Source organism: Astatotilapia calliptera, chromosome 18 (genome assembly GCF_964374335.1).
Source record: "Astatotilapia calliptera chromosome 18, fAstCal68.1, whole genome shotgun sequence".
Classification (NCBI taxonomy): Eukaryota; Metazoa; Chordata; class Actinopteri; order Cichliformes; family Cichlidae; genus Astatotilapia; species Astatotilapia calliptera.
In genome coordinates this window covers 25,863,604-25,888,172 of record NC_137439.1, presented here as the reverse complement: position 1 = coordinate 25,888,172, position 24,569 = coordinate 25,863,604, and the positions used below count along the sequence as shown (strand labels likewise).

General features: G+C 39.2%; 2 protein-coding genes and 1 long non-coding RNA gene across 7 annotated transcripts; 1 reads left to right on the top strand and 2 right to left on the bottom strand.

The window, feature by feature from the left end:
• The first annotated feature begins 951 nt into the window (after window positions 1-951).
• Window positions 952-13,007, top strand: LOC113010623 (complement factor H-related protein 1-like). Of its 5 annotated transcripts, XM_080292559.1 has the most exons (11): window positions 952-1,093; window positions 1,215-1,347; window positions 1,441-1,617; window positions 2,530-2,709; window positions 2,791-2,967; window positions 3,883-3,969; window positions 4,131-4,172; window positions 4,293-4,454; window positions 4,543-4,713; window positions 5,485-5,510; window positions 5,689-6,572. In XM_080292559.1, exons 2-11 carry the CDS (start codon window positions 1,293-1,295, stop codon window positions 5,701-5,703), a joined length of 1,092 nt encoding a protein of 363 aa, XP_080148685.1. In that variant the 5' UTR covers window positions 952-1,093; window positions 1,215-1,292; the 3' UTR covers window positions 5,704-6,572. The 5 variants fall into 5 exon arrangements, with proteins under 5 accessions (XP_080148685.1, XP_080148682.1, XP_026005577.2 ...); XM_080292556.1 differs by lacking the exon at window positions 5,689-6,572 and having other exon boundaries at window positions 4,543-4,795; window positions 4,842-5,504; XM_026149792.2 differs by lacking the exons at window positions 952-1,093; window positions 5,485-5,510; window positions 5,689-6,572 and adding exons at window positions 12,671-12,696; window positions 12,828-13,007 and having other exon boundaries at window positions 1,197-1,347.
• LOC145421779 (uncharacterized) lies at window positions 8,935-9,750 on the bottom strand. The gene is made up of 3 exons (XR_013903146.1): window positions 9,314-9,750; window positions 9,100-9,206; window positions 8,935-8,964 (listed from the first exon to the last, which is right to left on the bottom strand). It is a non-coding gene; the product is annotated as an uncharacterized LOC145421779 (long non-coding RNA).
• A 944-nt stretch (window positions 13,008-13,951) lies between the features above and the next one.
• zbtb41 (zinc finger and BTB domain containing 41) lies at window positions 13,952-23,625 on the bottom strand. The gene is made up of 11 exons (XM_026150019.2): window positions 23,307-23,625; window positions 21,553-22,794; window positions 20,426-20,633; window positions 19,174-19,243; window positions 17,452-17,599; window positions 16,988-17,117; window positions 16,760-16,855; window positions 16,484-16,590; window positions 16,243-16,348; window positions 16,008-16,096; window positions 13,952-15,389 (listed from the first exon to the last, which is right to left on the bottom strand). The coding sequence occupies exons 2-11, from the start codon at window positions 22,760-22,762 to the stop codon at window positions 14,758-14,760; spliced, it is 2,796 nt and encodes a 931-aa protein (XP_026005804.2). The 5' UTR covers window positions 22,763-22,794; window positions 23,307-23,625; the 3' UTR covers window positions 13,952-14,757.
• Window positions 23,626-24,569: the final 944 nt, after the last annotated feature.

Below are 24,569 nucleotides of genomic sequence, written 5' to 3'. Positions count from 1 at the left end.
TGCACAATCTGGGCAACGAGCTAATTTAATCAGCCAATTTTCTTTGGTCATTTTACACATTTATTTATTCCAATTTATGCTCAAAGAGTATCACTGAAATATTTATTTCATTTATTACAGCAGCATTTTTTTATTATGTGGAAAAACTTAGTTGTACTGTTCAAACAGTCGTTTGTTTTTCTTTCTTACGACGTCTCAGTGCTTTAAATTTTTAACTAAACTTCTTTTCACCGATGGACAGTTTCACTGGTCGAGCCCACTTTAGATCAGTGGGCTATAGTGCCACACAATGTAAGATGAGTTTGACATCCCTGAATTAGACTCAAACACACTTCACAAGATTAATGTTGGATTCTTTTAATATGTAATACTGAATTTAATAAACACCGGCAGCCTTGCAGAGCACGCTGACAACAAACTAATAGTAATTAATAAAAATGATGCACAGGTTTTAAGACGCTGTAACAAAGCCTATATTCATCAGCATAGCGATGTGTCAGGATCTAACAATTTATATAAACTGCTGTCCTGTGATTCCCCTGAGATGTCACATTTATCCAGAGAAAGCTCCGAGCTCTCAGCCAGCTGTCAATAGAGTGAGAATAGTAGGAAACTAAAACTCATATGTAATTCATCCATTACTATTTTGTTTTTTTAAACAGCTGTCCTTTTACTTAATTTTACTTCAATCTACCCAACACATGTCCCTCAAAAGAAAATATAGAGAGCATGCAAGGATCAATAAGAACTGAATCTTTCACCGCAAAACAAATATCATGATAACAATATTACTGAACACAGTCAACATCCTTTTTGCTTGTTTTGTTTCTGGCTTTAGGATTCAGTCTTTGCTGAACGTCTGTGCGTTGACGTGGCTGCTGTTTGATGTTTCACAATGTTGAACTCTGATTACGGCTGTCCGGGAAGTCAGTTTGAAATCTGGACTGTAAATAACCTCATAGATTTTTGTACAAAAACATTATCTGACAAATGCAGGAGGAAAGAAATAAATACAAGCAGTTCCAACTGAGCGGTGTTTTCTTAACGTTCACTATGTGTACAAAATGTGTGTCTGCGTACTTTGTGTGCATTTGTAAGGACCCCAATTTAAGCTCTATACATTTATAAAATGTGCACGCAGTGTCTATTTGTGAATTGATTTCAACAGCAGCCAGAATTACTCAGCCGTTTGTTTACTGTTTCCCAACTTTTAGGCTTTGATGACTAATTATTAACTGGTTCAGTAGAACAAGGTTCTACTCTGCTCTGCTTTGTGAATTAATTCCTGCAAAATGTGTCTCAGGTCTCTTGGATTTGTCCTGATTTTATTTCCTGGAGTGCTTCTCGGTGAGGACATTTATTTATTTATTTGAAGTTGTTGGTTATATATCTAATGTGCGTTTTTATGGGGCTTGTTTGTTTGTTTTTATTGTATTTCAGCACAGCGCTGTGACGCTCCCAGGCTTCATGGTTATTTTATCCCCGAACAAGAGACTTACTCTGACAGAACCACGATCACTTATTCCTGTGATAACGGATATAAACCTGTAGTGGAGGGTTGGTGGGCAACCAGTACCTGTGAACATGGGCAATGGTCTCATGAACCACAATGCATAGGTAAGTGTTACATATATATGTCTATACTGGGAATGGTAAATGTGCTTAAAAACTTAAATAAATATATATATATATATACATATATTATTAAAAGATTGTGTAATCAGTTGTCTCAAAACATAAGAAATAAGCTAAAAATCAGACTGATCAGCAAATAAAGACAATGTTCAATCTTATGTCAGGATGGTGAAGCTTTCATTTTAACTCTAAAAAAGTTATAAACTAAATAAAAAATAATATTATGAGGTACAGGACATACAAATCAGAGTTTGGGACTCCTAATTCTCTTTGAATTAACCGTTCATGCAGGGACACATTTTGCTGTTTGTGGAGTTTTAAAGTTAAATACCACAAATCACAGAAGTCCAAGCCTGTCAAGAATCATTCTGCCACGAATAAAAGAAAATTGCATTTCTTCCAAGAAAATACGTGTTTGTTAGGGTTTTTGTTTTGTTTAGTTTTTGTCTGTTTGTTCTTTTTTTGTTGTTGTTTTGATTTGTTTTGTTTTGTTTTTTTCCCCTCCACTGTGATTAAGTTGTATTGTTGTTCATGTTGTATAAATAAGAAAACCAATAAAACATAAATTATAATTAAAAAGAAAATACATGTTGCTTGTCTTCATGGTTAAGATGGGAATTTGTCATTGATCGTGACTTTTATGAACACTTACACTAACCCTGAACCCCAACAGTTAATATTGTTAAACTGTTGATGGTGACTTTTGTCTGGTTTTCCTCAGATTTAAAGGAACAATTAAAAAAAACTTTCTTCCAGTAATTCCTTGAATTAACTCTTCACAACGTTTAATGCGACATGTTGCTGTTCGCAGTCAGAAAGTTTTAATTATGAATGTAAAAGTTACTCTGTGAAATCTCAAAGTGTTGATGGTGACTCTGGTCTGTTCTTCCACAGATGAAAGCAGCTGCCTTCCACCAACTATTCCCAATGGAAAGTACCCTAAAAACTCAAATGGCTGGTATGAGGATGGAAGTACACTAACGATAACATGCGATGGAGGATTTGAGCACCAAAACCAGATCAACACCACTACCTGTGGAAATGGAAAATGGTCCTCTGCACCAGTCTGTGAGAGTAAGTCTGCCACATGTTTGACTCCAGTTAGCTGTTCAACACTTTTTTTCTGCTTCTATTCATGACTTTTTATTTTTACAGGAAGTATGAGTGCATGCAGTGCACCTCCTAAAATCCCCCATGCAGTCATCATTCATGGATACCAGGAAGTGTTTGCAGCAGGTTCAGAAGTGCAGTATGAGTGTGAAGACAGAGACACTGCACACACCGAGAAATCTGTTTGTATACAGGGAAACTGGACAGCAGTGCCAACATGCAGTAAGCTGACTGTTTAATGAGATCTGCATTTATGTATTTACTTTTTATGAATTGGCAATAATCCACAGTAAGTTTAAAAACAACTGATTACATGACACTTGTATCAGTGCACAAATGAATGAGAATGTTTAGTAAGATAAGATAAGATAAGATAACCTTTATTAGTCCCACACGTGGGAAATTTGTTTTGTCACAGCAGGAAGTGGACAGTGCAAAAGTTATGAGGCAAAAATTAGAATACAATAAGAATAAATACAATAAGAATAAATACAATAAGAATAAATACAGTACACAACTGTACAGAATAGAATAAAATAAAATACTATATACAGTAGAATAAAATAAAATAAATATACAATAAGATAAAAATAGAATACAAATACAAATACTATATACAACTGAGTAAAAATACAACGATGACAGAAAGGATTATTGCACTTAGTATTATTGCATATGTATGGATGTGTGTGCTTGATCAGTTAAAGTCTTTATTATGGAGTCTGACAGCAGTGGGGAGGAAAGACCTGCGAAATCTCTCCGTCCCACACCGTGGGTGCCGCAGTCTCCCACTGAAGGAGCTGCTCAGTGCTGTCACAGTCTGCTGCATAGTGAATGATCAGGTGGTCAGAAATATAATAAATAAAAAATAATAAGTAGTCTGCAATCAATCGAAGTTTACAGTCTACAAATGATGCACGTTTAAACAGGAAGTGGACTGTCAGTGTCTGTTTACAGTCTTTTCTGCTGTTCATAGTGAAATTTAATAAAATACAAAAATACAAAAAAAACCAGATATTTAATACATATTACAGTGACTTTATCCTTTTATTTCTGGGTGTTTTTGAGCAGTAAAAGTTCTTGGATGCATATGTAGTGTGTGTAGAATATGTGATGTATTTTCTGTCTCTCTGACAGAGATTGAAACCAGACCAGGTGGTGAACATACTGAATCAACAGTTACAGAAACAGGAGACGGCAGTGTGATACAGCCAGGACATGGAGGTAGGTTATGATTTACATTATGTCTCAGTGGGGGTTAAAAGTTCTCTAGCATGAATACCTTGTTAACATAAAAATGACTGACAAACTTTATAAAATAATAATAGAGAAAATGTTCAAATTGGCCTAATCTCAAAGCAAAATAACTGTTTTGTATCTTTCAGGATCTTCAAATGAGGGAGATACACGTCTTCGTTATACAACAAGTAAATAAGTACATTATTTTCTCCTTGAATTTATTCATGCTGACCAATCAGAATGTTAAGTGCATTACCTCGGCCACAGTTTGGTATGTTTTCAGAAATATTCCTGCGTTTTCATTTCAGTTCAAAGTTGCGGAAACTTCCCTGTTATTGAAAATGCTGTTGCTCAGCAAACTTCACGATACCATTTGACATACCGATGCCAACGTTTGTACAGATTAGTGGGTCCAGAAAGAGTGAAGTGTATCAGCAGTGGCATGTGGTCAGACTTACCTGAGTGCAGAGGTATAAACACATCAATGATAATCATTTTTAAGGATCTCTTAAAGCGTTGGGGAGAAATTTTAATTTAATGGTTGTTTCTTGTGTCCAGCTAACTTCTGTGCTGTCAACACCAATGACAATCCTGAATACAAATCTGTGGGAACTGTGCACCTAGAAAATGGTGAGGAAGAGAGAGTGGAGTGTGTGAAACCACACAGGTGGTCGTTTGAACATTATTCTAAGGTTCGATGCATCAATGGAAGAGTGGAGGCAACTAACTGTAAGTATTACTGTAAACTCTCTATGTTTGAACGTGTCAGTCAGAAAAGAGTTTTCAGTGCTGTGTTGCCTACATGTTAACACGTTTTTATTACCTATAAGAAAGAAAACTTTGAAATAAATAAAACAACTGAACATGAATCGTTTTAATAACAACTACATTTTAAAAGCACTTAATGTCTCTGTGTGTCGTCATATCCAACCAAGCTTTTACAACTTTAAACTCCTTTAAACACACAGAAAAAAACTGCAGCAACTCTGCTGATTCACTGATTCGTTGTTGCCTTCATTACTTGTCACCAGAAGTACTGCACAGGCACCTGTCACACCTTGTAGTGTATGCTGCTGCCCTGACAGCTTCCCTTTCCCTGAACTAATGCCTGTGATGTGGAAATTATTAAAATGAGTAACAGATATACACAATAGATCTTATAGACCCGATGAATATGTATTTCTTTAACATACACAGGAAAGCTTTAAACAGAGTTTACTGTGTGATCACCTTTAATGAGGCTGATAAATATGTTGTTTACTTTGTGCCTCGTGTAAACACACGGGACTATTTAGTAAACAACCATATCCACTTCTATAGAAACTTCTGCCTCATGCAGTGATTTAAACAGTATCCCAGTAAAGTCGATTCAACAAATTATCAAACCTGATAAAAAAAACTGCCAGCAGCTTGTAGACATGTAGAAAACTGAACACACCTCATCTGCAAATGTTAAGTAACTGAAGTGTTCACACTGAGTTTCTGCATCACTGTTTACAGGTTGTAACAGGGCAGAGCATGAACTGGTGAGTGTTCCTCTTTAAAAGAAATGCTGTTATTGCTCTGATTTAACGATGTTTCAATTGAAGAATGACATCTTGACTTTTATACTTAGTTTTCACACTTTCGTTATTTTCTCCTTTGTTTTTACATTTTAAAATTATATTTGTCATTTATTCATAAAACATCTGTTCTTCTAACCAGGGATTGTGTGACTAAACCTGTAGCTGAGGATTTGCTCACCACTTTGGAGCTTTTACAGGAGGAACCTGACTTATGATCGCATCGTCACAGCCTGTGTTAGCTTTTCATTTTCATCTTCAAAAATTTAAGAGAAAATGGTTTGTGTGCTCTTATTTGAGACACAAACACCACCAAACTGAATAAAGTCTCAGATTTTACCATCAAAACTGCTCCTGCTTTGTGTGTGTGTTTTATTTGTTTAGTATCTGAAGAGCACTGATTTAAACCTAGCTGTTGTCAGGTTTATATAATGGATTGTCATTTATGCTTAGAAATATTTACTCATACATGCTTATGTAACCAGGGGACTATTTTGTAAACAAACATATCCACTTCCATAGAAACTTTGTAGAAACTTGTAGACATGTAGAAAACTGAACACACCTCATCTGCAAATGTTAAGTAACTGAAGTGTTCACACTGAGCCTCTGCATCACTGTGTACAGGTTGTAACTGGGCAGAGCATGCAGTGGTGAGTGTTCCTCTTTGAAAGAAATGCTGTTATTGCTCTGATCTGTCATTTAAAGAGCTTTCATATGAAGAAACACATCTTGGTTTTTTGTTTGTTTGTTTTTTTTTTGGGGGGGGGGGTGTTTTCTTGTTTTTTGTTTTTACACTTGTAATTTATTCACAAAATATATTTTCTTCTAACCAGAGGTGCAAAGCACATCTGTAGCTGAGGATTTGATCACCACCTTGGAGCTTTTAAAGGAGACACCTGACATATGATCACATCATCACATCTTCATTGTCATCTTGGAGAGTGTGAGAGAAAATGATTTGTGTGCTCATATATGAAACAAACACCAGTGAACTGAATAAAGTCTCAGTATTTACTATCATTACTCCTGCTGCTCTTGATTTCAGGGTGTTCCTTTTCAGGGTGACAAGTTGCTGAAAGTTCTCACATGTGGTTTTCTTTTCTGGAGCCTCCAGACAGTCATACACCTACAAACTCACACATTTCTCTTTGCCGTTTGTTTGTTTTTGCAGTTTTGATTTATAGATCATGGCAAAACGTTTGAGAAAAACTTCATCACTTTTTACAAATGTGAAGAATGTTTAAACTATCGAATTGTCAAACAGTTCTGACCAAAGTTACGGGAAAAGCCTCATAAAAATAATAACTTTGTTTTTATTTCTTTACTGTTTTTAACCCTTTAAAGCCGGTCGGAGCGGGCACGCTCTGTTTTGCGTAACTATTTTTAAATCCTGGTAGCACTGCAACCACTTAAGCTAGCGCAATAATTTTTTTTGCATATGAAACCGGAGGAGTTGTGCTTACATCTTATGCCATCAGCTTGTCCTAGGTCACAGTTTCCTTCCACATATAGCTTTGCAAAAACTGCAGAAAAAGCGCTTGCAGCAACAAAAACATAATATTCCAGAAACACGCTTTGCCGATCCGATCAGCTGTTTGTAACACTTCCTACATTGGAATAGACATCAGTGCAAACTTTTGCATGTCCGCCATTACCTGCCCGAAACCGGAAGTGACGTCATTTTCGCGGAAATGTAGTTTTTTACCATCAGGGCCTCATGAGTCTATACTGGTGTTTTTAAAAGTTATCTTTGACTTTATGACTTTCTGTGTCGTTTCTGGGATGCTTAGGACTCATATTGCACTGCTGGAAATAGTTTATTTTGATGCATATGCTGCTTTTTTGCAAATTTGCAGTATAATATTTATTTTCGTTTTTCCTGCAGTGTATAAAAATTGGTGTATTTCAAAAATAAAACTATGAAGACACTCAAAATAAATTTCCTGTGGGAGGAAACTATTTTGAGCAACTTTTTTGTATTTACAGTTTTGAGGGATAAGCCTCTTAAATTTCTCTATTATTAGAACAAGCTCTGAGCACAAGCTCCATAGAGGCTGGGGTCTATCACACCAGGCAAGACCCCAGGTGCAGGCTGTGTAAAGATGCCCCAGAGACAATCCAGCACATAACAGCAGGGTGCAAGATGCTAGCAGGCAAGGCATACATGGAACGCCATAACCAAGTGGCCGGCATAGTGTACAGGAACATCTGTGCCGAGTATAACCTGGAAGTCCCGAGGTCAAAATGGGAGATGCCCCCAAGGGTGGTGGAGAATGACCGAGCTAAGATCCTGTGGGACTTCCAGATACAGACGGACAAAATGGTGGTGGCTAACCAACCGGACATAGTGGTGGTAGACAAACAGAAGAAGACGGCCGTAGTGATCGATGTAGCTGTTCCGAATGACAGCAATATCAGGAAGAAGGAACACGAGAAGCTGGAGAAATGCCAAGGGCTCAGAGAAGAGCTCGAGAGGATGTGGAAGATGTCCAGAAGAGCGCAGTCCTGGGAACAGCCAACATACTGCGCAGGACCCTCAAGCTCCCAGGCCTCTGGTAGAGGACCCGAGCTTAAAGGATAAACCGCCCGCAGGGGCGTGCTGGGTGTTTTTATATATATATATATAATATATATAATGGTTGTATTGATGTATAGCAACTTGAAATGCTCCCAAAAATTGCACTACAGCATTTAAAAATATAATATAAGCTCTGGCGGACTTTGTTCTATGGTAGGTCTTAAAGGGTTAAAAACTGAATAATTTCCCAATTATCAAAACACTTTCTGAATGTTTAAAAAAGGTTCTTAAACATTTTATCGTACTGTGTGTGTGTGTGTGTGTGTGTGTGTGTGTGTGTGTGTGTGTGTGTGTGTGTATATATATATATACATACATATACACACATATATATATATATATGTATATCTGTATATATATATATATGTGTGTATATATATATATATATATATATATATATACACACACACACATATATATATATGTATATGTGCATATAAATAAAAAAATTCACCTCTCGCCCTGCGGGCGGTCTATCCTTCAAGCTCGGGTCTTCTAACAGAGGCCTGGGAGCTTAAAGGTCCTGCGCAGCGTCTTGACTTTCCTTTAAATTCTTTCATGCAGACCTCACACTGATGCACAGCAACTTTCTGCAGTATTTATTTATGCAGACAACAAAAGAAAACAACACTTGCCAAAGTTACAGGCTACTCTGGAAAGGAGAGAGAGAAGCCGGTGACAACAACAACACCACTGCACTAGAGAACCAGCCCGTGGTTTGTATAACATACTTCTGCCAGACTTTCTCTCCCAGATGAACACTTCTGTAGTGGACTGTCAGGTGATCATGGCATCTAATGCACTTGCCACACTCCTCACACTGGTGTGCTTTCTCACCTGTAATAGAAATGGGTACAGTTAAAATACTGTTTTTAAGTGTTTTAACGCTGTACCATGTGACTGTGTGGAGGCAAAGCCACGAAAGTAACAAGTAAAACTAGAGAATAGCACTGCCATCCCTTCCATGCTCACCAGAGTGTATTTTCTGATGTTTGGTCAGGTGATCGTGGCGTATGAAGGTTTTCCCACAAACATCACACTCATACCGCTCGTCATCATGGTGGACTCTGAGGTGAAGCCTGTCCAAGCCAATATAGAGAACTATAGCTATAAAAACGGCATATTAATAATTGAGAGTTTGAAACTTTTGTCATCATCAAGCCTCTCCAAAAGTCACTGGACTCACCTGTAGCAGCTGTCATTATGGAAACATCAGCCACAGATACCACAGAGGTCAGGTTTCTCTCCACCCTGAATCATCAAGTGCTCCTTTAAGGTTGTCCTGTGATGAGAACATTTCCAGCCATGTTCCAGTTACTCTGGTATGATGATTTTATAAATGTTCAGTTTGGCGCACCTTAAAGTCTTCTTTCTGAAAAATGGGAAAAACACAGATTTTGCCAAATCCTTCCGCCTCATATGAATTTGGTAAAAACAAATGTTCTTACTATACACCTGGAAACATTTTTAGTTGCTAGGCAGCCACGCCAAACCTGTTGGGATGCTGTAAACTCAAGTAAAGGAGAATCTAACTGTGCTTTCTTATATTTTCCCTCATTTTCCCTGATATCTGTTTCTTAACAAAAACACAGAGCTTGTAGAGATCTAGCTGACAATCAGAGAAACTCTGATTTTAAATCAAACACACATTAACCAGAAAACCTGTGCTTCTACATGTTTGATGTTTCGTAATGGTGACCTCTGATTACAGCAATCCGGGAAGTCTCTTTGAAATCTGGGATCTGTAAACAACCTCATAGAATTTATCCAAAACATTTTCTGAGAAATTCAGGATCAAATGAATAAACATGGACTTTTTCTGCCATATAAAAGTGAAATACTGAAGTGTTTTCTTGACAATGACTGCGTCTCACGGTCAGAAGGACTAAATATTCACAGTAAATGAGACAACAGGAGTAAAAAAAATATGAGTCTTTGTGCATTCATTTGTCTTTATTTTAGTCCTGTCAAAATTAACGCATCTGGAGTGCAGAATGACTCAAAATTCCTGAAATGTTTCTGTCAACGCCTTTCGGGCAGTTTGTCCAAACAGAGTTACCTTCGCACATGCGCAAATGGGCAGTTGATCTGGTAGTGACGGGCAGCTGAACCAATCAACTCAATATGGAAAATGATGAACACACATTGGTCCTCTCGATGGGAAATTTGAGTATTAAAAAAATAACAAGACGGAACAGTCGACCAACGTAAAGTATTATTATGCACATTGTGCAAGAAGGAATTTTCTTTTCACTAAAGCACCTCCAGCTTAAAATATCACGGGGACGCAAAGCATACGTTAGCCGGGGATGCTGCTAGGACTTTGGTTAACGCGTCACTCAGCTTGCTACAAACCACTCACGGAGCATCGGGGACTCAGTAAGTCTACCTCGGAAATATTGACTGACACAATTGCCAAGTGGATTGCAAGAAACTGCATGAATGATGCATTGAATGATATTTAATCGTGATTAATCAAAATGAATCCACAGTAACCCTGTGATGAATCTGATTAAACATTTGTTTGACAGCAACAATACATATTATATATTAGTGTAAACTAACCTATTAGTATATAGTTTTTTTGTTTTTGTTTTTAAAAGTTGTATTCCTATGTTCTGCCTCTTCAGCAATAAAGCTGCCTTTTGAGTTTATTCCCTCGTGCCTGTGAGTTTTGCATTTTGGGTCCTCCTCCTGCCTGCCACACAGCCGAGCCTTGACAGTGTTAGTACAATACACATAATGACAAAATATCCTTTTCACTACACAAAATAAGTGTTTCATCTAAATAAATGTTTCGTTCACAGTTACTGCCTTTCATAATGTTATCACTATAAAATTTTTGATTTGCATCTCTTATTATTCAGTTTAATACATTTGTCTGTCATTTAATTCAACTGATCTTAATGTTTAATCAATGAATCCTTCATTATGTCCATGGATTTTCAACTTGACTGATTGTTGTCTGGTCATTTGTAAGTTACACATTGCTGCAAGAGCTTTCAATCTAGAAACACTATAATTGCTAATTGTTTCCCCCTGATGATCACAATTAGTTACCATATAAGTAGAACTGTGTTTGAGACTTTGCACTGTTCAAATATGGAGCAGGATAGACTCGTAGGGAGAGGAAACCTTCATCGAAGAGGTGGTGATGCTCCTCGACAGAGAGGTGGTCTTCAGAGAAATGTAGCAGAAGACAACGCACCATCATCTCTAATGAAGTCCGGGCCATCATTGTTGACCATGTGGTTAACAGAGGCTTTACCATGGCTGAGGCTGCCAGGTTGGTACAGCCTAATTTACAAAGGTCAACTGTCAGCTCTATCATCAGAACTTTTTGCCAAGAAAACCGATATGTCTGCTATAGCAACTTCACTTCTAAAATATAGTACTCTATTGTATAGATGAACAACATGTAATTGTCAGTTTACAGTAATGTAATTTGTAATACTTCAATATTCACAGTATATGATTGTTCTCAGAATTAACAGGAGACAACCTGGTGGTGGTCGCCCACGTGTTTTGACTGACCAACAGGAGTTGGCTGTGGTGGAAATGGTCAGGGCAAGGAATGACATGCGGCTAAAAAAACTAACTAAATTATGATTTTAGTGGGTGATGGAGCTGGACGCTGCTGTGAATCATCACAAGTATATTTTTGTTGATGCGGCCGGTTTCAATCTGGCAAAAACTAGACGCAGAGGACGTAACCTTATTGGACAAAGGGCTACCATCCAAGTCCCTGGACAACGTGGGGGAAACATCTCTATGTGTGCAGCTATATCTGAAGATGGTGTGGTAGGCTGTAGACTCTAAGTGCCCACAACAGCATCAAGCTTCTCTTGATCTTATCCATGCTGCGTTTGATGAGCACATTTTGAGAAGTCACAACTTGTGCCACGGTTTCAATCACAGCGGGCAGCCTTGTGGGGCTTTGATCAGCCATTTCCGCTTTCTTCAATTTCCGATAAGCTAGGGCCAAGCCAGCTCCGATCAGCAAGAACCCCGTTATCATGCTTCCGAAAAGGTAGATGTCTTCAATGTCCTCAATCGACAGTCCCGCCAGGCACACGACCCTCTAGTTCCTCCACCCATCCATCGTGTATCCGGCGGGGAACGTCCCTCCAGGACACTCGGGCTCACCCGAGCCCAGACTTCTCATTGAAAGGAGAGTGTGAATTGCATTTAGGGACCAGTTGATCAAATCTATAATTCCTCTTTAAGGTTTTAACATATGCAGAAAGGCTTTAAACAGAGTTTACTGTGTGATCACCTTTAATGAGGCTGATAAATATGTTGTTTACTTTGTGCCTCGTGTAAACACAGGGGACTATTTAGTAAACAACCATATCCACTTCTATAGAAACTTCTGCCTCATGCAGTGATTTAAACAGTATCCCAGTAAAGTCGATTAAACAAAATATTAAACCTGATAAAAACTGTCAGCAGCTTGTAGACATGTAGAAAACTGAACACACCTCATCTGCAAATGTTAAGTAACTGAAGTGTTCACACTGAGCTTCTGCATCACTGTTTACAGGTTGTAACAGGGCAGAGCATGCAGTGGTGAGTGTTCCTCTTTAAAAGAAATGCTGTTATTGCTCTGATCTGTCATTTAAAGATGCTTAAATGCAGAATCACAACTTGATTTTTTTACACTCGTAATTTATTCATAAAACATATTTTCTTCTAACCAGAGGTGCAAAGCACAGCTGTAGCTGAGGATTTCCTCACCACCCTGGAGCTTTTAGAGGAGACGCCTGACATATGATCACATCATCATTTTCATCTTTGAGAGTGTGAGAGAAAATGGTTTGTGTGCTCATATATGAAACAAAAACACAGCTGAACTGAATAAAGTCTCCTCCTCATAAAGACTCCTGCTGCTCTTTACTGTTCTTGTTTTTAGTGTTTATATCTGAAGAGCATCGATTTAAAATCAATCAGTTCTCAAATTGTGACCAAAGTTATAGGAAACAGTAAAGAAATGAGAAGAAGTAATCCTTCTTCTTCTTTTCTTTACTGTTTAAAAACACAATTATTTCCCAAATATCAAAACAAGTGTATTATTAAGGTTATTGCACATTTCATTACACTCATATGCAGTGAATCTTTTTCAACATTCACCTACGGTAATGTTATAAAAACCACGCTGTTGCCTTCCTGTTAACACACACCTGAATGCTCTAGACCTGCAAAAAGCCAAAACCTCTGCTTTGATAGATGTACTTCACAGAACCACATAGTGCTCTGAAGACTCTTTTTTTCACATGACTGTACAGCATTGAAAACACAAAAACATTGCATATGTACAGGTTTTAGTGCGGTTTATGCTCCCACCCAGAATAGGTCTTTTTCTGGGAAGGTAAATGGTAAATGGCCTGTATTTGTATAGCGCTTTTTAAATATGCAAGGAAGGCCTTGCATATTTCAACAGGACAACACTAAACTGCATCCTGCACCATCTTTACAGCATCACTTTGTAGTGCAGGAGTCTGGGTGCTGAATTTGCCTGCAGTTTAACTGAAGGGAAATATTTGAGACAAAACCAAAGACAAAGACGCAACACAGCTAGAATCTTATATCAGACAAATCTCCCAGAGGTTCCAGCTGCTGGTCTCCTCGGGTTCCCAGATGTTTACAGACATCCGAGGAACTGAAGGAGGTCAGGGGTATATTTGCACCAACCAGGTGATTTCCAAAGAGATATTAACTGAAAACTTATCTTTAAAAAGACTTGTCTGTTGGTGAGTCTTCATCTGTAAAAGAAACGCAGTGTATGCCTAATTATTGCCCTCAAATAAAGAGTCATTATATGTTATTCATTGTACACTTGTTTTACTTTATTTAACAAGCTTGAAATTTGTTCATGAAACATCTCAACTTAAAACCAGATGTGTAACTAAAGCTAAACAACAAAGGTTATTCACACCTACAGCTGTTCAAGCTCACAAGTGGCTGAAAGCTCTCCCTTTCACCTACATTACTCTAAATCATAAAACTACATCAAGTTTTTAAAAAGAAATCATTGTGCTTGTTTTTGACAAATTGCACACATGTATACTGCAGTCACAGTTTAGAATTCCTCTAACCACCAGCGATTATTATTTTTATTAGAAGTTTATTGTGTATTTGGTGAACCAGCATTAATTATTAGAAGTTAGAACCGGCAAACTGTTTGTACTAAAAATAATTACATGATTTGTCTATCAAAAATCTCATCATTCATTTTAAAATGAATCCGTTAAAAATGACAGTGACCGTGCTAATAAAAACTCTGATATGAAACGGTAAACACTTCAGTAACAGCAAAAAATCCTGCCTAGACTTGGACTTGCTAAAGTAATGTTTAAAAATGTTTCATTATTACCAGAATGTCTTTTTTTAAGTTTAAATTAGATTTACAGGTTTTTAATCTTAAACATGTCACACAAATCCATCAAAATCTGGTTGGATTTATTTTTTTTGTCCTAAGTTTAGATGGCACGTGAGTCTGACTGCGAGTCACCGCCATGTTAAAATACAAACACACTGCAGAGGTGACTACGTCTTTGGTTCTCCCTACATGATTTCTGTGCCAAGTTTGTTGCGCTGTGCCTTTAAGCTCCAGTTTTTTGCCAAGGAGCGTCAGTGGGCATGATCAGAGGTGGCCAAGTTCTGCACAGAGGAAGATGAATCGAGTCCAAGCAGCGTTCCCAGGTAGGACTGCTCTCGGTGGTCCAGCATCTGATCCGACCTCACGGGGTGGACGATGTTGCCCGGTTGAGGTGTGAGGGTGTACTTCTCTAAGAAGGCCATGTCCGTAGCCTGGTAGCCAGAGTTTTGCTGCTGTCCTTGAGTCTGCAAGCTAATGACTGTGTGAGTCTGTGAGGAGTGAGGTGGAGGCCTGTGAATGGTCAAGTCGCCCTGCGCTCCTCCAGCCATCTGGATGGGAACTAAAGTGACGGGAACGCACACGTTTGTAGGAGCGGGGCTGGTTTGGTGGCTCGACTTGGGCTCGGCATGGTACGTCTTTGAGCTTTCCTCAAAAGTAACCGACACTATTTTTTCTTCACCGATCGAGCTGAGGGGCTGCTCGGCAAAGCGCGTGCTGTGCACGTGGTCGACGTGGTACTTGAGCTTGTCTTTTCTTTTAAAAGTGGCGCTGCAGTGGGGACAGTTAAAGGGACGGACGTCTGAGTGAATCACCATGTGCTTCGTCAAAGTCTTCTTGATCCGAAATGTCTGATGGCACTCGGGACATCTGTGCGGTTTCTCACCTGTTACACATAACACAGAAAGACAGACATTCACGTCTACGGCGCCTTTAATTTAATAATAATCATCTTCTGTCCTGATGGACCCTGCATCAGAACACTGACTGTCAGGCTTTCAAGACCCCCCGACTGTTTGTAGAGGCGTCTTTTGTTATCACTTCTCAAAACCCAAAAAGTCTTTATTTCATGGTTCTTCTAAATGTTGTCTACTCGACACAGCTCATACAAATGAAACTGTTAAACAACGAATGCACAGCTGTCAGCAGCAGTTAGTGGTCTTGTTATAGTTTCTGCATCCAGGAGTCTGCTCAGATCTGTTTGTGTCAAAGTGACTTAAGTTTTATCATGAGACGGTGAGCGCGGAGCTTACAGACACATCCACGGGGCTTAAAGTGAGATTCAAAGAACAAGAATGACTACTCATCCAGATATCTGTGTCTGCATCCAAAACAGAATATAATCTCCAGTTGAAGCTGCTCATGTTTAAAGGATTCAGTTTATAAAAAAAAAGAATAAAACAAGCCTAAAAACACTCATTAAAGATCCACTTCTTTTCTGTTCTCATACAGGAAGTATTTTCATGCAAATGTAGACTTTCCACTAATTCATTTGCTTCCTTACCTGAGTGAGTCCTAAAGTGCATTTCTAGACTTGACTTTCCTTTAAATTCTTTCTTGCAGACCTCACACTGATGCACAGCAGTTTTATACCTGAGAGGAAAAAAATCTGTCATTAACACACAAAGGGAACGTTTACCAAACCTCCAGGCTACTCTGGAAAGGAGATGCAGAGAGAAGCAAGTGACAACAACAACACAACTACACTAGAGAACCAGCCCGTGGTTTGTATAACATACTTCTGCCAGACTTTCTCTCCCAGATGAACACTTCTGTAGTGGACTGTCAGGTGATCATGGCGTCTGAAGCACTTGCCACACTCCTCACACTGGTGTGCTTTCTCACCTGTAATAGAAATGGGTACAGTTAAAATACTGTTTTAAGTGTTTTACGCTGTACCATGTGACTCTGTGCGGAGAAAAAGCCACAAAAGTAACAAGTAAAACTAGAGAATAGCGCTGCCGTCCCTTCCATGCTCACCAGAGTGTATTTTCTGATGTTTGGTCAGGTGATCGTGGCGTATGAAGGTTTTCCCACAAACATCACACTCATATCGCTTGTCATCATGGTGGACTCTGAGATGAAGCCTGTCCAAGGAACAGTTTTCTCATTAAAGACAAGTCTACTATGAAGTTATGTTCATAAGGTCATAAGATACCTTTATTAGTCCCACAAGTGGGAAATTTCATAGTAGAAAGTTTGAAACTTTTGTGATCACCAACACCAAACGGCGTCTCCAAATCTCACAGGACCCACCTGTAGGAGCTGCCGTGACGGAAACTTTGGCCACAAATACTACAGAGGTGAGGTTTCTCTCCACTGTGGATCCTCAAATGCTCCTTTAGGGTTGTCCTGTGATGTGGAAACTCAAATATGATCATCTATGACTATTTTTTTAAATAAATAATCATTGCCGTATAACATAGTGCACTCCCACATAAAAACGGGCCATGTGGGAAATGTAACAGGCACAGACAGGTGTACCTTTCTCTTACTGATTTCCCACAAACCAAGCAGGTCCACTTTCTTTTGCCTCCATGTGTGCACTCGATGTGCCTCTTCCTGTTGCCGGTGTCATTAAACTGACGACCACAGATCTCACAGGGGAAAGGACCTGAAAATGAGGCAGGACGAAATCGAGTAGATCAATTGCTACTTCAATATGGGTTACAAAAGTACACCCTGGCACATTCAGATAACCATTCACTCTCACATGAACAAATACAGTCAATTTAGAATCACTAACTTAACCTAAACTAACCCGTCTGCATGTCTTTGGACTATGAGACGAAGTTGAAGCACCTGGAGAAAAACGTTAAAGGTTTGGATTTAATATAGTCTGAAAACATGAAAAACAAAAACTTTATCTCCTGAATATTCTCTATTTAAATACTTATCTGAGATTCAAAAATACGTTTAAATATATAAGTGAAACAAATAGTTCTCACCTAAGTGGAACTTCTCTTGGTGTTTCAGCCTGGCAAACCTGGATTTAAAGTATTCATCACAGAAGGAGCATTTAAAAGGCCGGTCTTGGCTGTGCAGGATCATGTGCTCCTCCAGATGAGGTTTGCGAGTGAAGGTCTTGAAACAGATCTGATACAGAGAGTTCAAAGGTTACAGGTAGGATTAATTCATCATTACAGCCCATATAAAAGTCATGGGTGTAAACACTGGTTATTTCACAGATATACTAATATAAAGAGTTTCTTTAAATATTGACACAGGAAAACATTGATCAATGAGCTTAATCCATTATTATAACTTTACCACAAGACCACAAACTATCCAGTTTAGCCTACAGCTGCCATCCTGTATAAACTCTGAGCAATAAATTATTATCATTTAGTCTCTTATAAAAGACATTTCACAATAAGTTGTGTAACATGTAAATTTCCATTTTAACAAATGTTACTTGCTGAACAGTCCTTGTCTTTGAAAATAATCTGTCACCTCCCTCTCCTCTCCTTCTTACATCTTTCTCCATTTCTCAGATTAAAACGATCACACACTAACTTTTTTCTCTTCAAACACAACAACTGTTGGAGCAGCAAACAAGAGAGACTGTGTGGCAAACGGCACAGACACTTTGTGTTTGGTGACACCTGTTGAGCTGTCTGAAAAGCTGCATTTGAAATGACATGCCACATAAAAAAATGTATGAATTAAAAAACAAATCATCTTTGTTGATCCTCACTCCTCCTCCGTAGGACTAGCAGAAGGCTTGAAAATAAGTACTGTAACTTTATTGACATTTGCATGCATGAATGCATGACAGAGACGAGAAAGGAAAACGTGTTCAAAGAGTTTGCAAGTGGGACCACAGTGGTTGTGCGTTCTGGTCTGATCAGTATCTTACCACATCAGCTGCAGACTGCAGAATGAAAAATTAACTCATTTGATAAAGGGAGGGAGAACCTTCAGTTTTCAGGCCCCTCTTCTGTGGAACCAGCTTCCAGTTTGGATTCGGGAGACAGACACGATCTCTACTTTTAAGATTAGGCTTAAAACTTTCCTTTCTGCTAAAGCATATAGTTAGGGCTGGACCAGGTGACCCTGAATCCTCCCTTAGTTATTCTGCAATAGGTGTAGGCTGCCGGGGATTCCCATGATGCAGCTGCTTCTTCAGCCACCTTTCTCACTTACTATGCGTTAACAGACCTCTCTCCACTGAATCATACTTGTTATTAACCTCTGTCTCTCTTCCACAGCATGTCTTTATCTTGTCTTCCTTCTCTCACCCCAACCAGTCGCAGCAGATGGCCCCGCCCCTCCCTGAGCCTGGTTCTGCCGGAGGTTTCTTCCTGTTAAAAGGGAGTTTTTCCTTCCCGCTGTCGCCAAAGTGCTTGCTCATAGGGGGTCATATGATTGTTGGGTTTTTCTCTGTATGTGTTATTGTAGGTTCTTGCACCTTGAGGCGACTGTTGTTGTGATTTGGTGCTGTATCAAATAAATTGAATTGAACTAATATTATTGTTGATTCCACAGACTATCAGTTAAAAAGATAAAGTTCTTAAAAAGTATTTAATTTGATAATAACTGATTGTTTGATTGACTGAGTCTTGGAAATATATTATAAAAAATGGATGTGGGCTCATCAGGAGAAATACATTTGCTAACATCACTGTCAATAACATAAATATTTCTTCAAAACTGAAACCAGTCCTCACAGCACATTTCCAGCTTTCACTCTTCCTCTTCCTTTTGGTAAGAAACTCTTGGATGTGGTCTGGATGAAACCTGACAGGAAAGAGAAGATACTTCATTACACAGCGCAACAGCACAGCAGCAGCTCAGCTGATGTTGGTGTTGTGTGATGTTTGTGCTGCACAAATGACTTAACTATAATATCCGACCTGCACTGGCTCCCTATTAAATTTCGTATTGATTTTAAAATCTTATTGCTCACTTTTAAAATCATAAGTAACACCGCGCCCAGCTATCTTACGGATCTCCTCAGCTTTTATATCCCTGGGAGAGCGCTTAGATCAGCAGGCCAAATGCTCCTGGTGCGACCTAGATCTCGGCTCAAGACCAGAGGTGACCGCGCATTCGCCACTGTCGCACTCTACCTCTGGAATAACCTCCCCCTAGCTATTCGGGCATCTGATTCAATTCAATCTTTTAAATCTCGATTAAAAACTTATTTGTTTAGTCTTGCTTTCCCCGCCTCCTAGAGCCCACATTTTTAGTGTACTGGAACTTATCTTTATCACTTTGTTAATGTTTATAATGTTTTAACCTTCAGCATTGTGTGCAGACTTCACTGGTGCCTACTATGCCTGGTGTATTATTGGTTAGTTATGTCACCCGCCTGTTAGTATATTTTATTTGTATTTTCATATTTGTATTTATTATTGCTCTTAACTCATTCTGTGAAGCACTTTGGCATACCTGTGGTTTTTTTAAATGTGCTATATAAATCAAATTGTATTGTATTGTATAATATCTTAACTAGAATTTAAGTAGAGCCAGAGTTTTACAAATATGAGCGCTATAGTGCTGGTGACACTGCTTCAATCATTTTAATTGTATATTAAATCCAATAACACGGAAACTGAACATGTAAAATGATAGACTGCCAATCTCAGACTCTTCACCACGAGGCTGATCTTTCTGGATTTATTTTTAACTATTAGTGTATATGAATTATCATTCACTGCACTGCACACACCATATACACTGTATGTACATGGATGCAGTGTTATAGCTTCTCTTTTTTGTACAAAGCAAAGCCTAAATACCTCACACACATGTATGCTGATATCTTGAGCTGGTGATGATTTGCAACCAGAGCGACAGGGAGTGGTCCAAACATACTATACTTGCACATTTACATCCATTTTCTTACCCTGGCATCAATCATCCCATGAACATTATGTGAATTTATTACAATACCAAAGTAAAATGGCCATCTCTCACCTCCTGACGTGCTTGGCCAGGGTTTTCTTGCTGGCATGGAGTTTGTTGCAGAAGGGACATTTGTGCTCCTTTTTCTGGAACGGGACGTCGCTGGCGTGCTTCTTCTTGTGTACAGTCAGGTTAGACTTGGTGGAGTAACGCTGCAGACAGATGTCACACTGGAAAGGTTTCTCGCCTGTGTGCACTCGAGTGTGGCTCTCATATTTCCCTGGAAATATGATTTATACTGTATTAGGAACACATCTGGGTCATAAGATAAACACACACTACAGACGTACCTCTACAAGAAAAAAACCCTTTACACTTACAATACAAACACAGCAATGCCTTTTAGAGGCACTCTCTAAAGACACTTTAGAGGCCACAAAAAAATCTATTTATAAACAATGGCCATGTAAGTTTGGATTTTTTTTCCTTTAATAATAAGCACCTTCATTTAGAAACTCTTGTATTTACTTGTGTTATCTTTGTCTAATATTTACATTTGTTTAATGATCTGAAACATTTAAGTGTGACAAACATACCAAAAAACAGAAAATCAGTAAGGGGTTAAATCAGTTGAATAGTCTTCCACACTAGTTGTGTTATCACAAATCCTGCTTTCCTTGGTTAAACAGAATCTAATATTAAACACTTGCTGAACATTACAAACTTACTGTATTATAAATATTATGAAACAGAAGGAACCATGGCCAGGAGATGAGACTCGTATGAAAATGTAGACAAAAAAGAAGACCCTTCGTATGACATAACTTGTTTTACTGTCTAACAGGTTAACCGTGTTAATGGTGTATATATTTTTTTTTTTACCCATGAAATTATGGGGGGTGAAATGCTGCAATAAAATTTAAAAAGTGCAAACTACAACTCAACTCTATTAACTTTTAGGGTTACAAAGCGCTGATAAATAAACAAAGTTTTACAAAATCAATTTTGACTGATCTTCTATGGAATGACCCTCAAATCTTAGGCTGTGGTAATTCATGATGAGCATTTATAGCTATTATATGTGTGTGCCGACCAAACACTGAATGACATTACAAAAAATAATTATCTCTGGTCTTATCTGTTAACCATGTAAGATAAGAATAACACTAATAATCTAGATCTTATTCCGTGGTTCCCACCTGCACGGTCAAACGTCTTTTCACATTTGGGGCACTTGAGGATCTTCTTGCTGGAGTTCTGTATGATGACTGGAGCCAGACCTTCAGGATACACTGGACTCTGGTTAGAGCTTCCTGCTGCTGCTCCAACATGCATCTCCACCCTGTCAGCAGCCTGCTGCTCTGTCCTCTGTAGATCTGAATTCTGCAGATCTGCACGGCTCTCTGCCTCATCAGCTGTCTCAGCAATAATAGCGGCATTTGCGTCTCCTCTCTCTTCCTCCTCCTCTTCCATATCCATTACATCGTCACCCTGAACTGGTTTAGATGCCTTATTCACATCCAGCTTGGCTGTCACATTCACTTCCCCTTTTCCTTCCAGTCTGTTTTTGTTGTGCTGCCTTGATGATGCAGTGCTTTGTTTTTCCTTGGGAGCACTGCTACTGTACTCACCATCATTTCTTTTATACTTAGTAGGTGTTCTCCTCCTACGAGCTGATCTCCGTGTGGTAGCACTTCCCTGACCTGTCGTCTTTTCTTCCTCATTTGAGGCCTCCTGATGTACATCAGTGTGTACACTCTCAGCCAATTGACCCTGATTGGAGTTATCATGACCGAACAGGTTTCCTTGAACATCAGCTGGACTGTTGATCTCTGTATCAGCTCCTGGCGAGTTATTGGAGGTAGTTTCCACTTTATGAGAAGCTATTGTCTCAACCTGGGTTTGTATTACACTTACAGGTTGTACTTCACCGTCTTTACATAACAGCTTTAATATATCCATCATGTCCAGGAATCGGGCCGCTTCAGTTAGAGCTGGGAGTGCTGTCTCTGCAACAACACACTCAGCGGTGTACAAGAAGCTGAGCAGGTGCTGGAAAACAGAGTCCTCCACGTGCTCCAGAGTCACATGAGTTTTAGCAGAAGGATTCTTGGACAGCTCAGCATGGAAATAGCTGCTCCCATGGGCCAAAACCACCTTGTGAGCACTGTAGGTCTTCCCACCTACAGACACAAACACATCGCAGAACTTCTGCCGGCTCCGGTCCTCATTCAAGAAATTGAGGAGGTTGTTACTGTGCTGTGACATGATCAGATGTCTCATTTGTGGGGCTGACTCCTGTAACGTTTCAGAGTTTGTTGGGATGTTGGATGGAGGTACACCGTCACCACTGGCACTGGCCTGCCTGCCACGTCTGGGACGGAGCATAGTGCTAGGCTTTTTCGTCATTAATATGTCTGCAGGTCTACAAGGAATCCCTCCTGGAGAGAAGAGGAATGTCATCAGAGCTGGGACTGAACATGTATAGCTGCTGACTACTTGGTTTTTTATTCAGATTTCACAGGAGCACGTTAGTCAAGAGGTTCCACAAATGGTTTGGTATGTAAGTGCAACACAGTGCAGCAAAGCTGACTGTAAAAGGAGACTGTAGTCATACATATGCATAAACACACATAAAAAGATGCTAAGAGATTTCTCGTGCTAATGCGAAACACAAAACTGCTATTCGTTATAAACAATGCATTCAACACAATAAAGGCCTCAGTGGCCTTAAATGTGAAATTAAGCTAACTTAACTCTGCTGCTAATCTAAATTGTTAACTGCCAGGACAGGGGCATTTACATATTCGCTCCCCACCTCAAGGACCCCTAACATTGTGTTATCGGAGTGACGGGCGGGCCCCCCTCCGAGGAGAGTGTTGACAAACGACCTCTGATGTTACCCTGCAAAGTATCATTTCATACGCACTCGTATTTTAACCAAACGTCTTACCTAAGAGTTGCGGGACACGTTTACAAGGCACCGCGTACCCCCAGCTTGAATAAGAAATGTGAGAAATAAACGAAGGAATAATAATTTCCTGGATATTTGTAACGCCCCACCAGACACCGAAACAAGCCGTTTGCTCATTGGCTGCTCCAGCTTTTGTTCTCTAACGGTCCATTTTTATCCGCGTAAACACAAGCAGCAGAGAAATAAACCTCAACAATTACGACAGTTCATGCCCGTGTTACTTCATTTTCTATATAATACATGAAAAGTCAAAGACGAAATAAACAAAGGCTGGGGTGTTTTTTGTCGATTATCATCGTGAGCTCATAACACGACGGCATCATGGGTAATGTAGTCCAACAGCTAATGGCATATTGGCTTTCTTTTTTTTCTACTTTCCAACTACATTTATCTGACAGCTAACATTTAAGATTTTTTTTTAAACCGTTGACAACATATAAATGCAGTATTTTGTTTTTAAAAATGTAAAAATTCCCAGCCAATTGCAACAAAAATATAATATAAAGTAATATTGGAGGAATCGTGGTGAGATGGTCGGCACTGTTGACCCACAGCAAGAAGGCCCCTGGATGTGAATCCACGATTAGGCTGTGGCCCCTCCAGGTGGAAGAATTTACAGAGTCACCCACCTCCTGCAGGGCAATTTGGTTGTACTGTATATTTAAATTTGAAGTACATTGTTAGCACTGTACTTCTGAATTCACTAAAGTGAATGCATGGCAATACGGAGTATTTTGGTAATATTTTCAGTGAATGAGTTTAAGGGTTCAAAACCCTCATCATAGGGTGGAGTCCTAGGTTTATCAGCCTGAGCCAGACCAATGGTAAAATAAGCAACACAAACAGAGCATCAAGCCCATTAGTTGTACCAGAGACCAAAGTGAATGCTCTTAGAGTTAAATGAATTGTGGTTACGTCAGAGGCATTTAAATGACAAAGATGCTTCCCAGATTAGAAACACTGGCCTCAGTTTGCCTCATTCAAAGACTGGAGCCTTGATCCAACCCACTGCAGCCAAACTGCACTCAACCTGCAGTGCATATGTGTGTGCACGTGCACACATCCATTTGCGTTAGTGTCCATGTTTCAGGACATGTGCATAAAAGTGAATGGAAGGACTGCTTACCTCTACATAAACTTAATTCTCAAACTGAATTTCAGTTGTGCCCAAACTCTGGCACCTCTGGCATCGCCATCCCTTACATAAGAGGACATTAGAGTTCTGTCCAGGGAACATGCTTG

Bases quoted from the DNA above. Each gene is read 5' to 3' on its own strand.
- LOC113010623 (XM_080292556.1), top strand. From the start codon at position 1,293: ATGTGTCTCAGGTCTCTTGGATTTGTCCTGATTTTATTTCCTGGAGTG. The intron at 1,348-1,440 runs GTGAGGACATTT...ATTGTATTTCAG, and splicing joins ATTTCCTGGAGTGCTTCTCG to CACAGCGCTGTGACGCTCCC. The intron at 4,173-4,292 runs GTAAATAAGTAC...TTTTCATTTCAG, and splicing joins ACGTCTTCGTTATACAACAA to TTCAAAGTTGCGGAAACTTC.
- zbtb41 (XM_026150019.2), bottom strand. From the start codon at position 22,762: ATGACGAAAAAGCCTAGCACTATGCTCCGTCCCAGACGTGGCAGGCAG. The intron at 16,856-16,987 runs GTACACCTGTCT...TCCACATCACAG, and splicing joins GGGAAATCAGTAAGAGAAAG to GACAACCCTAAAGGAGCATT. The intron at 16,349-16,483 runs GTGAGCATGGAA...TTTCTATTACAG, and splicing joins ACATCAGAAAATACACTCTG to GTGAGAAAGCACACCAGTGT.